The 16,441-nt window shown below is 42.0% G+C and overlaps 1 protein-coding gene across 2 annotated transcripts; it reads left to right on the top strand.

The window, feature by feature from the left end:
• The first annotated feature begins 2,917 nt into the window (after positions 1-2,917).
• Positions 2,918-16,030, top strand: LOC131877975 (bestrophin homolog 24-like). 2 transcript variants are annotated; one of them, XM_059223838.1, is made up of 3 exons: positions 2,918-3,285; positions 12,026-12,418; positions 13,278-16,030. In XM_059223838.1, exon 3 carries the CDS (start codon positions 13,292-13,294, stop codon positions 15,809-15,811), a length of 2,520 nt encoding a protein of 839 aa, XP_059079821.1. In that variant the 5' UTR covers positions 2,918-3,285; positions 12,026-12,418; positions 13,278-13,291; the 3' UTR covers positions 15,812-16,030. The 2 variants fall into 2 exon arrangements, with proteins under 2 accessions (XP_059079821.1, XP_059079822.1); XM_059223839.1 differs by having other exon boundaries at positions 12,026-12,475.
• The last annotated feature ends 411 nt before the right edge of the window (positions 16,031-16,441 follow it).

Raw genomic sequence — 16,441 nt, 5'->3', positions numbered from 1 at the left:
CATTAAAACTTCATGGAACCGCTCCATAATAGTTTCCCAAGTGTTTTTCATATCCCGGACAACTTTCGGCCCATTGATACTCCTTACATTATGTCTCCAACCATTCGTGTGGGCTAAAATGGGCTAAGTTTGAGGTTAGATAGGAAAGTGGCCAAAGGGTACTAAATGATGAGATTTGATGGGAGTGACATCATCTACCTATGATTGTGGCCACACTACATTTGCTTGAGGATTAGTCGGTTCCGGAAGGCGTCCCACGTCCCACATTCGAGGGGGATGGAGACCTCCAACCTTNGGTTATGATGAATCAATTCAATTGCCTTATAGCTTTTTGAACTTCTTTTTATACTGCCAAAACCTTAATTTTTGTGGGTGGCAGCATATAGACCAGAACATTATAAATGACAAACTTGTATTAATATCCGTCTCTATTCCGTATACGATCCTGGTCGTTGGAGTGGCTCCCATTAATAATAATAATGATGATAATAATAATAATATAGAATAACCTCAACTATGCCCACCTATGCCTATCAGAATGGTATTTCCCAGCAACAAAGAGGGCCGCCCTAGAACGGACTTGTGTTATAATCAGGGTATTTGCCCTGGCTTTTTCAGGTATCACTATAGAGGGTTGTCCAGTGACAGTCAGGACGCCCTGGAGGAAACGGTCACCTTCTCGATCCTCCTGTATGCAGTTAGGGTTTGACGCAAAAAAATTAACGGTGCCCCCTTTGTTCTCAATTGCATTGCTGTAGCTCTTAAACATCCACATGACACGAGAAAAAGTCTCGGTATCTAATTCGATTACTCAAGTAGCCGTTCGTTGCTTGTTTCTCGCCACAGTGTGTTATTTGTGGTGCCCCTAATTTCTGATGCGATATTTCGGTATCAGACAACTTCAATGATTAAATGGTGAGATAGCGCTTCTTTGGCGGATCAAAGGGTCCGCTAGGTGTATGTTTGGCATAAAAGATCATGAAATATCATTGCATCTGAAATGCATTGAAAAAGGTGCTTGGGGATCTCAATTCTTCACGCTAAATTAAGCTTTTTTTATTGGTTGAACCTCTCGAAAGAGAAAGAGGAAATTTGGCGAACAGGGGTTGAAGCTTGGTATGTTTTGTTTTTAAATGATGGTTTGTTAATAAGCCAAGAATTAGGTCAAACGTAGTCAAAGCGAGGGAATGGTGCACATAATGGTCTTGTTCGTTTTTTTAATACAATCCTTTTAGAGAATGATGGATCATTAATGGAAATTACCAAAACATGAGTAAAACATAAAAGGCGATTTAAACTGGTCAAAGTTATACATATTATTTGAATTTAAAATGAACGCATTCAACTACAACTGAGTGATTTGGGTCACAAAATTTGGGTCTATAAGATATCTTCCGACAGATATTGCCAAACAATGAAAACATTAAATGTCTAAAGAGTGGCAACGCCTGACCGGAACAAAATGAATTCCTTTTTGGATTGGAAACATTATTCAGGCCTGAAACCTTCGGCTATAACACATATCTTACGAACTCCATTCCATCCGTGGCAATCCAAAACTGATATTTGCGCTCTCCGAAGAATCACCTCTTCATTGTAAACGACTCCAATACAACACTCCCTAACATAAGTTGCCGAAAAGAAAAATGTATTAACACACATAACAGTAGGCAGGAGGGGCATTTTTTTTTAATCAGGAGACCAAAATGAGACAGTTGTTTTGTTTTGGATTTTTACAGTTTTTTAAATCACTTTAGCACATTTTGCATTTATTGAGCCCTTTCTGGGCATTGCCACTAGAGGGGCGCAGGGGTGGGTGGAGTGGGTCCTTGTTGATTTGAAGCTGCGACCACCGTTCAATGCGTCTATCCACTAGTGTTTTTGGGGGGAAAGCCCTGGGATCGAACCCATGGCTCCGTGCATGACACGTTTGTGCGTCAACCAATTGCGTATATTTCCAAGCGTTTAAACTTATAGTAGGATCAAAAACACTTGATTATATAAAAAGGTACTTTAAAGCTATTATTTATTTGATTGAAACATTAGAAACAATGGTCTGCTGATTTCAAAAAGTTCCCTTAAATAGGATGGTAATGTCGTTTTGACGACTTGCAGTTTTCCCCACCGTGCAAACTTATTCATGTACCTACACATAGAGTAAGTTAAGAGCGGTATGGAATTCCCGTAATTCCTGATCGGTTTGGAAAAAGGTTTGATATTGTCTTCCATTGTGTTTTTCATCGAGTTCACCCAATTTGAGTTTATTAACAAAACGGATATCGTTTCGTGCTCAGCTTGCCAAGATACACGAAATTGGCCAATTGTTCCGATTTTCTTGAAAGCTGACGAGCCCATGGAGTTTTACGATATTCTAGGTTAGCAACCAGAGACAGTTTTTCAATTTCAAATTGATCAAGTGTCGAAAGCCGCATGAGTGATGAGCGTTAAATCAACATTAAAGCATGAAATGAGACCTTAACTCGAGCTAGGAAAACATCGTGATGACTGTTCCAATGGGACCTGAACGGTATTCATATCGGAATCAAGCTAGCGATTTCATCGATATATCGAGGTTTTGCTCGAAACGTTCAGCTCGAAACCGCAACAGAAAACCGAGACGGAGCTCAAGTGCCCTCTTCCCAACCATTATTAAATCCTCACTCCCAGTTCACTCATCATCATCATCATCACTACCACCACCACCATCATCATCATCATCTTTGCCGTGGTCGCCATCCCCAGAAGCTTGGGGTTTTTTTTATCTGCCCAAGTTTGGTTGAGCGAGGCCGGTTTGAAACCAATTTTCGAAGCTTCCATGCTCCACACTCTCTGAAGTCGAATCTTCGGCCAGCTCCTCGAACTTCGTTGGCTGAGTGGTTGGTTGAGTGGTTGGCTTGGCATTGGGAGTTCCAAGCAACGCTGACAAGTGTGTACTAGTACTAGTAGTGACCATCGTTGAGCGTGTATACTATACATACACGGACCAATTTTCGTTCGTCTTTTTTATTCAGCTTGCCTTAAAGCAATTCACCACCACCATTCGTAGTGCTCGGTAGTGCTACGAGGGGTACATTTTTAGTGGGCTAATTTCGGTCATGACCACTGTTAGCACGACCCGGACCATTTGAGAGATCTGGTTCGAGGCCTGTGAGGTTTAGTAAACCGGATATCCTGATCGAATCGTCGAGATCAACAAAGGTGTCTCCAAAAGATTGACACCATTAAGGAGATCGACAGAGTTTCTCTTAGACGCGATTCGTCTTCACCATGGTTGAATAACATACGGTAAGAATACAGATCGTTACTCAGGGGCTCGTGATTCTTGAAGTAGTGGGAATAGGTCAAAATGGAGAAGTGATCTATATCTTAGCAGTAAAGATGTTTGAAGGACAGTGAAATTGAAATCTAAAACAAAGATGCCAATGAGATTGAAAAAAAAATTCATTTTCATAAGTATGTTTGATTAGTCGACGATTGATCAAAGGTGGGCACCAATGGTCTGATTTTTGAGTCATTGAAAATGAATCCGGTATTCGTAAACAGCGTTTAAAGGTATTTATCTTCCCACAAGATAGAGCACAAAACAAACCACGTTTTCTTCAATTATCAATGGACATGGCATCTAACAGTATTATCGTTGTTACAAAAAAACATTTTTCAAACAATGACTTGCACGCATCGTTAGTGATTGCTTCCACGGAAATGCGTCTCATTTCTACATGTTGTCTAGATTTGTTACTTTTGCGAAAGTATCTGCCGACCGGATTCGAAGAACAGCTTTCCGCAATTCGCATGATTTGTCGGTTGTAGAGGCAGAATACTCCTGCAACAAGCAAACTGTTTCTTTTAAGCGATAATTTGTGCTTGATGACGAGTCCATTTATTACGGTAATGCTTCGGGATTCGCAAAATTGCTTATTTACGAATATATTGAATACTTCTTTCTAACCATGCAATCACAGAATGGACAGTGATACAACCTTAGAGACGAGTTACAATCGTATCATATTTTGACACATTTTAGAACAATCAAATATCGATTTACAAACTATGCCCATCCTTGCATAATCAAAATTTTCACGCTGACCCAACTTTTGTTCGATTGACCACTAAATAGCCGATCGATTGGATAAACGTTATTCTCCACCGATTAGTTGGCGGTGCTCAGTTTTAAATTTGTGACAAACTGTTAGAAAGGTTTAGATAGAGGCTTTAAGGGCTATTAATATCGTGTTAGGGTTAGGTTAGGTAAGGTTAGGTTCGGTTTGATAAATTTAGGTTAAGTTTAAAAAACTAGCACCGCCAACTAATTGGTGGAGAATAACGTTTACCGATCGATTGTCCTCTGTTCTGTTGATCGACCTGAGAGAACCGCATTAATCATCCTGTCACATTCATCTTGGCTCATAAAAGCATGATTTTATCTCATAAGGGTATATGTATGTACTAACAAAACAAGTCATTTTTAAACAAAACTTGTTTTCTGGTGTCATAATTTGAAATTCATTTTTCCCTTCGACAAAACTCCTTTGTACAAGGTCGCTCGTTTCTCAGATCAACTTAAATGCTTTATGATACAACAAGGTCTCTCGTTGAAAAATATGGAGATGGTGTAATAAATGGTCGAACCAAATGGAAAAGCCTTAAGAGAATTTGTCATGCTCACGAATTTGACATCTTTTAAGTTCAGTTTAGAAGGCAAAATACAATAACAATAATCCTTGCGACTTTGGCCTATGTAATTTTAAAGCCTTGACTCAATCATCCCCTGACAACTCAAAAATGTTCAAACCGTTTTGCTCCCTACTTCTTCTTTCAAGAAAGTGTTCTCCTTCTCTGGTTTGAAGAGGGACCGCAATTCGTACCTCTTCCCTTAGGGGCGAAAAAAAGTCAAGAAACATCAAGTTCAATGAGAAGTCTAGAGTTCATGAGATGAATTCCTCCAAATCTCTCAGGAACAACACAAGTAGGTCTTTTTCAAGTTTCGGTTTTTTGGGGGGGGCTTAACTTACTGAAGTGATCAAACTTGCTGGCCAAGATCGATGGATGCCCCACTTACTCACTCCGTCTTTGGTGGTGTATTTTGTGTCGAAGGAATTCTTTCCCCGTACCTTATGACTTGTTGGTCGTGCCAGTTTTATCTGCCTGCAATCTTGTGCCCGACTCTTTTTGTCTACTCACCACCTTCTCCCAAAAAAAGTCTTCCGTATTCTTGCTGAAGACGATTGGGGTGTAGCTTTAAGCAAACGCACAACCCAGCCAGAGATATATGATGCTGAAATATGCATCTCGCGTTTTGAACTCGAAGCCCCTTTCAATCATGTCAAATCCCAATGATGTATCCGATTGACACCCTGATTATACCAAAAGACCAGGCCAATGGATTCAGGATCTCAGTTTCGGCCTGATGTGTGACAAAAACCAGTCTTGCTAATGGGAGGAGGTGTACTGTAAGTGAAAAAGAGTTCGTCGTGTCGTGCAAAACGAGGTCCACGTGGTGGTCCGCTCTGTTCCCTCTTTTCAAAAGTCCCGCCACTTCATTAAGACTGCTTGGGATAAGACGCCAGTTTAAGCTTATCATCGACGGAACGATTAGTGTCTTTGGACGACGGATGATGGTCACTCCTGTCTAAGAATGCTGCAGTACAAGATGGGTCGAGTTCAGTAGGTTTTTTCTGATGCGCAATTTGGTTCCTCAGGTAGAAGATGTCCAAACCATAGTGGTGGAAGTTAGAGATGGGTTTGGGGCTCGTCCGGCGACTTTTCAAAAGATGCAAATGATATCTGATAGGATCTTGGAGATTCCCTGGCACATTGGTGGAGTCATCTCGTCAATATTTGACTATTCAAGCGAACGTTTCGAGTTCTTGGAAGTCTGGCCCATCCTCCCCTCGTCCGTGAGAGCGGTGATGGTGATTAAACTATCCTGAGTGTCTTGCCAAACATTGGTCTATTTGGGGAACATTCTTGAACAAAACGTCTTGTCAATAGGTCTTTTCAAAGATATTGACAACTTTGCCTTTGGAGGCTAACAATTGGCCCACCTCCGTTGGTTTGGCAATCCGTCAATAAACCTACCTTGATGCAGAGAAAGTGGAAGTGGGGAAAAAACTCAATTGCACGGTAGGCCCGGCCCAAATGAACAAAGGCCCTATTAAAGCCAGCTCTTCTTGGAACCTTCCGTACCTCGTCCTTCTTCTCCATTCTCTCTAGGTGTTTCTTTCGTCCGTTGTCCGTATGTACGTATATACTACGTACACTACCCATCCCACTGAGCTAACTAATGTAGCTGGATGGAGCGAGCGAGCTAAAGCGGAATTCCGCCGCATAATTTCCCTGTAGTGTTCGTACGGTACACTCGACTTCGGTGTTTCCAGTAGATACTGGTTGCATGGTGGGTTGTTGGGTTGCTCGCTTGATTCAACAGTCTTCCGTCCAGAGATCCGTGGTCATGAAATGTCCTTGAACTTAAAAAATGCCTTTGTCGCTGTTACCAGGATGATCCGTCGCCTCTCCAGTGAATCTCTTCTTCACCTCCTTGGAATTGAGTGTATCCTCTATAGGATTTTGAGTCACGAGAGAGAAAGAGAGAGAAGATACCAATGCATCAAAGAAGGTACAAAGGGATACCACTCATTGTGTCCTGGAGGATCTAACCCCTTGTGACAATCGTCATGGTTGTCCAAATTGTTGGTGCATAGCAGAAACAATCCAAATCGGACTCAATGATCCAATGAAGAATGTGACTCGCCCGTTGAACCGAGATTGCAAAATTTGACATTCCACCCAGGTGGGAAATGGGTCCATTAGGTTGGTGGACATATTCATGAAGAGCCCATCTCTGACTAGTGATCCCAGAAATGGCCCAGATCCATTAAGAAACAATGGAGGGTAAATCTATTCACAAAATGGGCACTGTTGATTAATCTTCGGGTTCCATTGGAGGTATCACGAACATAACGAGGACTGTCTGGTTTAGAGTGGAATTGAAATCGGTTGTGGTTGAACGGAAGAGTCGACATTATTCAAGTGGAGAATTGCTAAGGAGAGATGTCACGCTACTTCAGATATATTGTAACAGATAGGGGACACATCTACCGGATCGGAGAAGTGGGGGGGGGACATATTTGCAAATAATTTATTTTTATGTAACCTTGAGAGACGGCAAGGATTCGATACTTATCCCATAAATCTACTCAATCTGGCAAGACTTGTCTTGGTCATGACATTTCAATAGAAGCTTGGCTGGGTCAGTTCAGTTTAGCGTCGCTAGTTCTATAATTACACTGCTTTTGTTGAGAGGCATTCAAAAACACTTTGTGTGAAGAGGGCACCAATGAAAAATAGGTGATATGGTTCCATATAAAACTGAATAAGCGGTTTTAATGGGTGTTGGATTGATTTGGGGCGGTACCATGGGTTTGGAACCAATTGTAGATTCAAGTTCAAGAATTCAGGGCGCTCCTTTCGAATCAGTTTTCATGTTATACGTACAATGTCCATACTATGTTGTTTTAGTTTTCCGTTTTTATCTAGGATGGTCCACCTACTTTCATCAATAAGATAGGCTGTGCTAAATTCTTGCTGTAAGATTAATCCATTTGAAAACGTGTAAGAAAGCCGCATCACTCAATTAATCGGTTTGAAATCAGCTTCGTTCGAACCCAAACTTGAGACAACTCTGCAACCATTCGAGAATTCACATTCTTATGGTTGAACTGACCACTTTATCATTGCCCTCTGAAACAAAGGGTTGAGTGAGATTGGGGAGAAATGCTGAAATTAAGGGGTCTGTCATGCCTGTAAGCATAACTTGGTTTCGAATACAATAGCTCGAGGCTCAACCAAGAGCATTTTCAATCCAATCTAAATGGAATCGCTTTGGGTTTTCACAAGCTTGGGGAAGCTCAACATCACGTTCGCTTGACCAAACTTTGATGCCCATGAAGCATCATCATCCGATTTTGCCAGTGAATCGGATGCAACAAAAAGTCATGAGATTGCATAACAGACAATTGCCATCAGTCATGAAATCCCGGGTCCATCCCATGCATGAGCATGAGATAACTGGATGACTTATGTACGTAGAAATACCGACGGAAGTGATTTTTCCACTGAAAACACTCGGTAATGCCACATACAAAAAAAGGGGATTGGCACTGCATGAATGGTGAAAACTCGCCCAATTCGATGATTCACGCCAATCAGGGTCTTCCCCCTACTTGATTCAACCAATTAAGCTATTGCTCAACGGAGATGTGGGGCAAGGTTGAACCATTCAAAAATCAATGACAAACACTTCATTACAAGTGATTTGGAAGGTGCTCTATTTGCAGGAATAGGAATGCATGTGAGTAAGTTCAAAAGAGAGGTACTATTGACAAATCGTCGTACTTTTGCCACCGCAAAGAGAGCCGACCACATCTTGGTTGCTTTGGATGACTATCAAATCGTTCAATCGTTGGACAAAATATCACGTGCCTTAATGCCAAACCAGATGATATGATAAGAAATCTGCAGACAGTCTGTTTCATAATGTGCTGTCGACCAAAGAAGTCGAAGGTTGTTGTCAGATTATTACAATGCTGTTTTGGTAATTCATTTTCCTTGCCAGCCTTGGAACCTTTTTGTACCTTAGCAGTCACGAGAAAAATGTCTTTTTGTTAACGATAGTAGGTAGTCCATCGGATTTGAGAGATTGTCAATAAAACACTTTTGGAAAAGATTTTTCAGGGTGGCCGGACCTAATTTAGTTTGACGATTTGAGGTACATTACAAAAAAACAACTCATGGTCAAATACAACGACTTACTTAAAACATCCATAACTTCCCCTTTAGATATCACATCCTCTCCATTGAGTTTTGTGAGTCGTTTTATGAACGGATGTTTCACCACTCCTGTTTACCAAGTACGATGTTTAAACTCCATTTATAGATTTAACAAAAATGGTGAAAAAAATGGATTTTGGAATAGAACTTTCGAAATCGATCAGGACATATTTCTCAAGAAAACAACGAACAAAATTTGAACACTTCGAAATCAAGAGCAGCTTTATTTGACAGTGCATACTTTTTGCATCAGACTGGCGTAGTATATTTATTAGTTTGATTACATTAATGATTTTCATCAAGTACATATTTTTGTTCGATCTTAGCCGACAAAGTGGAATTTGCAATCATTTAGATTTTGTCTCAGTTTTACTCAAATGGTATAAACGGGAGAATAAATTAACAATATAAATATCTTGTTTCTAGATTGGCTGGATGATTTTGCTGTTGGAAATAGTCTTGTTTAGCAAGCGTTCCCAAAACAACATGTTATCAAAAGCACCTTTAATTTGGGGGTTTGATTCAAAATGTAGCAAAAGTTGAACATCTTACCAATGACTGACATATTTCACCAAATGCTTCAAAGGTTTTTACTTTTTTTTTTTTGACTTTTTAAACGCACTCCTATTTTTCTTGCAACCGTTCATTTTGAAGAACTAACATCTTCGCATTTTCATCGATTTCAGATGGTTTTTTTTATCAGGAAGCTTAAAATTAGCTTCAAAAGTTCTACATCTCTTTTTATCATTCTTGAGCCATTTTCAAGGCTCTATCGACCGTGAATGAAGTCAATGATAAAAGTATAATGCATTCAAAACAAACAGGATTTCCTGTTCCCGGATTCGCGATTTTTAGGGTCTCAACCCCGTCGTGTGTCCAGGTTTTTCAAAACGAGATATCTGGTCCAAAACAATATAAAAAATTCGATGCTAAAAGTTAGATCTTGATGTTAGGGATTAAAACCAAGGTCCTACTCTTTCTTTTATGTACATTGCTAACAAGCCAAACAATGAAATATCTCCTTGTTTGTGCAATGACTAATATTTTGTTTTGTCATGTCCAATATGTCCAACAAGTTCAAATTCTCGACATCATTGGTCAAATAACTCGAAATTAGAATAAGTTGGGAGAAGTTGGAGATGACTTGTGAGGAGACGTTTTGTGGTGGTTAGGACCGTTTCCTAAGATGACAGAGATCTCTGGTTCGAATCCCCTCTCCGACCTTTCTCAAGGAAAATTTTGGACATTAACCCACACCACGGACTTCCAGAGATGTGGACTGTGAACGGAAGCAAAAAACCTATATCTCCTAAAGCGTTCACTTTAACCGAGAAAGGCACTTCATTCGACCACAAGATCTGGTTGAAAAGACGAACTTGGCCAAGTTTGAGCCCAAAACTATTCCTAGGGAAATCAGGAGATGTGCCCAAAGTTGTATTGTAAACAATACATAAGATTTGAATCTTCGGGCTGCTCTTGGTCGGTTACATAAGCTTTTGACAGCATAACTTTGAAATGAACCACTATACAACTAAATGATGAGAAATTACTTGCCTATATTTGAAGAGATCTATATTTTTTATTTCGTTACTTTAATTCAAAAAGTGGCTCAGAGTTGCTGTGACCAAGAGCAGGCCGATTTGACGGGAAGCTCGTTCGCAGTCCATATTTCTAGAAGTTCGTGCCCACACCCACAGACGGAGAATCATTCTGATTCAGGACATGGCACTGCCTATCAAAAGTAGGAAATTAATGCAGGCGAGGTTCATCCTCCGACCCTGGCACCCCCAACTCCCCCCAAAATGGCACTATAATTGTTGCATTATTCTACCTAAAAGCCTCATCGTTATTCAAAATATACTTGAACTCGTCTTTGTTTTACCAAAAATCGTAGATATTACCAAAAAAAAAATCTCAGCAGAAATACGGTACCATATGAGCAATTGCTGTTCTTTCAGTGTAACACCTTGTCAGTCTAAAAATATAGCTGGCTGTAAATGGAATCTGCTAATTCGCCACTTAATCCAAATGACATTCACATTTGTACGAACATTCAACGAAAATTACTCTCTTACACGTACTCTCTATTTGGGCTTAACAAGTATCGCCTACCACTTGATTCATGTCCTCAACTGTTCCATTCAGAAGTCATATTCAGAGCTTATTCCTGGCCTGGCTGAAAAAAAAACATGAATGATCTCACTAAAGCTTGGGCTTAAACTGTAGTGATGGTGCGTGCGTGTGTATATATGGGGGACGGGGGGTTATAGTGTAATCCAATTGAGCTCATCTATTGTTCTGTTTCCAAGGAAAGACGTGCAGCAGTCTCAGAATGTCGTACTCGCCATCAGGGTCCACTGATAAAACTCTCGGAACAAAACGGTCGGTGTCTCCGTCATGACTTGATGACCCGTCATAAACAGGGAATGGCTTTCAGATCCCCTTGTGTACGATCAAGTCTTGCTACATCATCATCACGTACAAAACTCACTGTACTTACGGAGGCCTTGATTATTTTCTTAGTGAATCAGCTAGGAACACAACAATGGGACAGGCATAATACAAGAGGCTGAAGTCATGCATGAACCGAGAATCATAAACCTGGGCCAGATCTGAATTGGGGTTTATTAGTGTCAATTATTATGTGCCACCGAGACGTCTCCGAGATACATAAATGCACCCACTAGCAAACCAAACGCACCTTGAAGAGCCATGCCAATAATCAAATGTAGAACAACAAGCTGCCCGATTATTTCAATCCCCACAATGATCAGTTTGGAATGGAATGTGACCATTAGAGTTATCAACCGAAAAAGAAATGCCTACTTTAGAGGAGACTCAACTTTTCCAGCTTTAACTTTCCATAACCTACTAGCTCTCAACTTTGTCCGAAGTTCATCCAGAGTGGGTAGTGCTCATTTGCAGGTCCACAATGGGCCACATGCTGGAGGGTCCAAGTAGATTTCTATTCAAGCCCATTTGAAAATGAGTAGCTTCATTAATCTTGCCGCCGCGTAGCTTCCCCAAATTCAATTGTTAACAATGGTCAAAAACACATTTGAAATAGCTGTTCCACGAATCAGTCCGAGTTCAAGGCGAGATTGATTAGTCATTTGCTCGACCTTGCCGACATTACTTATGTGTTCAGAAAACGCAAGGCTCTTCTCAAGTTACCCTTCGTTTTTTTTATTTGTAGTGCGGGATCCCTTCTCTCTTGGAGCCGTGTTGATCAAGATGATTGGACGCCTTCCTGAAGCTCCTTGTCCTCGTCATTCCAAAGACGCCTGGTGTTTTTTTTTTGTCTTAGTCTAGGATCAAATATGATGGTGACATTACGGGATCAGCTTGGACGTGACTAACAGATGAGCCCATCGAAATTTGGCTGATTGGCTTCCTTGGGAACTGGAGTGAACTCGAGGTGTCAATTGTCAAAACAGATCGAATGAACTCATATCGAATGCGACGAGGTGCTTGATCAGCATTATTAAGTCTCATTGAGGAAGTGAAAGAACCCTCGAGTGGCACTTTCATTCAGTGGTCAAGAAGCTCGGCCACAAAGGCTACCATTCCATCGTGGAGGTGCATTAAAGTGAGTGTGAATATGCCTCGACTCTATAGGCCTTCTTCCCCAGATTAGTGAAGCCAGGTGGGTCAAGTGCCATTGTAAGGGATTCATGTCGTGGTTTTGAGAGCCAATTTTAGAACCAATGACCCCATTAGTTTTGAATGGCTATTCATTGCTGCCTTATCTCAAAGGGAAGAGAAACATATTTTACAGAAGATAACTAGCCGAAATGCAACTATGGTCTATTCATTTAAATACAGCCGATTCATTTTGGAATTACACGTAATGTTTTTTTGCATTAATGCAATAGGGGGGTAGCTCTGTTTGAGTAGCCATAAATTTGTTTCTTCAAATGTGCTTTTTTGAAAGTCCTCTCGAAAACAGGGTTTTTGAATTGCTTTAAGCTTAACAAGAACTCGTAATCCGTGACAAGATAGAATAGCACTTTTCTCACATTAAATACTTCAAATGATGCAGACAGAACAAAATATTTTGATGTTATAAGTACTAGTTACAACTACATTCGATGTATCCTATTAATAAACTGAGAGAACTTTACTCTACATAAATGAATTATGGCGAAGTTTAAAAGGCATTTTCCTGATTAGATGTCCAACTGTGACGTCTTGGTTACTTTCCAGGCTCTACGGTTTGTCTTGATAAATTGCCTTTTCCCGATCAGTTGTGACCTGTGGAGCGTATCGGGGTCTTCATGTTAAGTTTTGGGCATGATAGGCCCCTCAGGATTGGCTTGGCATTTTGAAGTTGCGTAGTAGTTGTCCAAGTTTTGTAACCAATTCATGAAATGATTACTTGCCCTGAGGTTTTGTGATGGATCGGATCCAACTGAAGCTTGATTGTTTCTTTTTTTTTGTGGTTTCAGATCGATTGGGAATCATGACCGTCTCGTACACGGCGGATGTCGCCAATGCCAGTTCCTTCGGGTGCTTCACCAAAATCCTATTTCGGTGGAAAGGCTCGGTGTATAAATTGATCTTGCGAGAGCTCTCGGCCTACATATTTGTGTATTTCATTGTCAATATCATCTACCGAACGATCTTATGTCAGCCGGGCAACGAGTACTATCGGCACTTTTTCGAGGGCCTCAAGAAGTATTGCTCCATTCACATCTCATCCATTCCGATGACATTTGGACTCGGTTTCTATGTGTCACTGATCGTGAAACGATGGTGGGACCAATACTCGTTGCTGCCATGGCCAGACTCGTTGGGTCTTTTCGTGGTGGGTTTATTGGTGGGCTCAGAGGAGCGACCGAGAATGATGCGGAGAAACATCATGCGATACACTCTCCTGGCCTATGTCATTAACCTCAGGCGAGTCAGTTTGAGAGTTTACAAGCGATTCCCCACTCTTGAGCATGTCGTGGACTCCGGACTCATGCGACCAGACGAGCTCAAAATCTTCGAGGGGCTCAATGAGAAGTGTACTTTCTCAAAATGGTGGATGCCTCTGGTTTGGGCCACGAACATCGTGAGCCAGGCTCGGCAAGAGACGCTCATCAAAAGTGATCCTGCAGTTCAGACTATCCTCGGGGAAATCTCTCGTATCCGAAGGGGTCTCACCGGTGTGACCCACTATGATACAATCTCTGTTCCTTTGGTCTACACCCAAGTGGTCACACTGGCCGTGTACTCGTATTTTGGCGCAGAACTCTTTGGGGCCCAATGGGTGACCCCGGCGAATCCTGAGGACTACAATGACATTTACAATCTGCCGGTTTTCCATGTCACAAACAATATCAACATTGATGATAGCATTCCCAAAGGCGAAACCTATCAAGCTTTGGATTTGTATGTACCCTTGTTTCTCATTCTGAAGTTCATGTTTTATGTCGGGTGGCTGAAGGTTGCCGAGACTTTGATCAACCCGTTTGGAGAAGATGACGATGACTTCGAGCTCAATTACCTCATTGATAGGCACACACAAGTCTCTTACATGATCGTGGATGAGACCCAGACGATTCATCCCGAATTGCTGAAAGACATGTATTTCAATGATCCTCTGCCTCCCACTTTACCTTACACCAAAGAGACCGAGCATTTCAGAAAAGAGGAGCCCAAGGGCAGCGCCGAAGTGAAGGAGGAAGCAGACAGTAGCTCCATGCTTTATTACAAACTCGATTTCTTGCATCGCAATCCGAGCAAGCGAAAGTCGTCCCGAAAACCTGTTGAGGAGACCTTAAGTTCAGAATATGAGAGCATTGATCCTCGACTCTTTGGCAATTGGTTCCGATCCAAAAGAGGACGATCCATGATCCGACACTCAGGGCGTTCAAATTCGAGCACATCGGTCATCAACGGGCCCACCTCAAGACGAAAGGTATCGGCGGAAAGTGTGAGGTCTTCCAAGTCCTTCAACAAGTCTAATCGTTCCATATATGCTAAAATGTTTGGACCACGGTTTAGCTCAAGACGTGGGACGAACTTGGTAGAGAACGAAGAGCCTAGTGGCAAAACTAACACAATAACTATTGAAGACGAACAGGCTCAAAGAAAGAAAAGTGCTGTCAGTACAATCTCAAGCCAAACTTTGTACGGTAAATTGGAGAATCTAAAGATTGAGGAGGAAGACGAGGACGAAGAGGAGAGAAGAATTGGTGAATTGGGACAGACCGCACGTAGCTTTAATTCGGATCGAATGAGGCAGCTCCGCCAACTGTCTACCATCTCAGAAGGGGAAGGTAACACCCCTTGCTCCACCAATCCAGCGAGCCGTCGAAACTCAATGCTAGTCGAGGGCGGTATGTTGCCCGATTCGCCCATCATGGACCCCAAGTTCAAAATCCAACTTATGCCCATTGAGGGAGGTAAGAGCGATTACGGTAGCAGCTCATACTATCCCATCGGTAGCGAGGCATCCCACCGTGCAGCCAGTCCCAAGTTTGGCCACGATGACGCACCCAATTACGAACCGATCCTTTTCACTAACTCCCCAAAGGTCAACCACATCCCGGGCCCCAGTCCCAAGCCACCTCACCTGCCTGCCCCGAACGGTAGTCCGAAATCCGAGGGACGGTTGGGACGAAACGCCACAACCAAACCCATCAGTCCGTTGGTGAACTCGCAAAATTGTGCCATTCCTGCTAATCCCGTTCAGGGTGGCCATACTTTAGAGGTCCGACCAAATGCAGAAGAACCATTGAGTCCAGCGCTACCGAAAAGAAAAGCCGTTATGTCACTACGAAAAGTGACCAAGGATAAAACGCCGGAAGGCTCCCCAACCGGGACCCACAAGGAAGGCCCAGCCCCGAATATTGTGGTGACCCCGGCTAGCGAAGGCCGCGTGTCTCCGGAATATTTCGGAAACGACACTGAAACCACCAGCGAAAGTATTTCCACCGATAAAGAAGAAGATGACGCTTTTTCTGCCTTCGATAGCGCCACATTTTACGTATGAATCTTTACGATAACGAATTTCCAGAAATACACACGTCTAAATCAATAAATAAGAAAACGAAAATAGGATCTTTACTTGTGGTGGGCATCTTTTACTCGAAAAACACTCTTCACACAACAAAACAAAAATGGCAATCTAGTGATAAATCCGTAATGCATGATAGTTAGAATAGTCCGGGGGAGGTAGACCCTCAGATCCGATTCAAACGTAGATCCCCACCCACAGTAACAGGAAGAGCGTGCCCAAGCCCATGAATATGGACGCAATCATGGAGATGAGGACTTCCTTGACCAACTCCCGCGTGAACTTGGTGGAGGTCACCTCGTACACAAAGAACCAGGCCGTGAAGAACAACCCAATGATGAGTAATACCACGGCTAAATGCGGGTACATGGCCGGGTTCACTGGCGACAAGTAACGTGTATATCCATCCAGGCTGACCTGAAAAGCGAAAATGAAACGCATTTAGATATAATTAGATCAATCATATGAACCACAAATAATGAACAGCCAAAGGTACAAGAAGGTTGAAAACTCTCATTCCCATAAAGTCCGGTAACGGCAAATTCGTACATGTGATAGCAGGAGATTATAAGCGGCCGCATGTGTTGAAATAGACATGAAAATGGA

Source organism: Tigriopus californicus, chromosome 3 (assembly GCF_007210705.1).
Source record: "Tigriopus californicus strain San Diego chromosome 3, Tcal_SD_v2.1, whole genome shotgun sequence".
Taxonomy (NCBI): Eukaryota; Metazoa; Arthropoda; class Copepoda; order Harpacticoida; family Harpacticidae; genus Tigriopus; species Tigriopus californicus.
This window is presented reverse-complemented; position numbering and strand designations above follow the sequence as displayed.

Excerpts from the sequence above, each read along its gene's own strand:
- LOC131877975 (XM_059223838.1), top strand. The coding sequence starts at position 13,292 with ATGACCGTCTCGTACACGGCGGATGTCGCCAATGCCAGTTCCTTCGGG.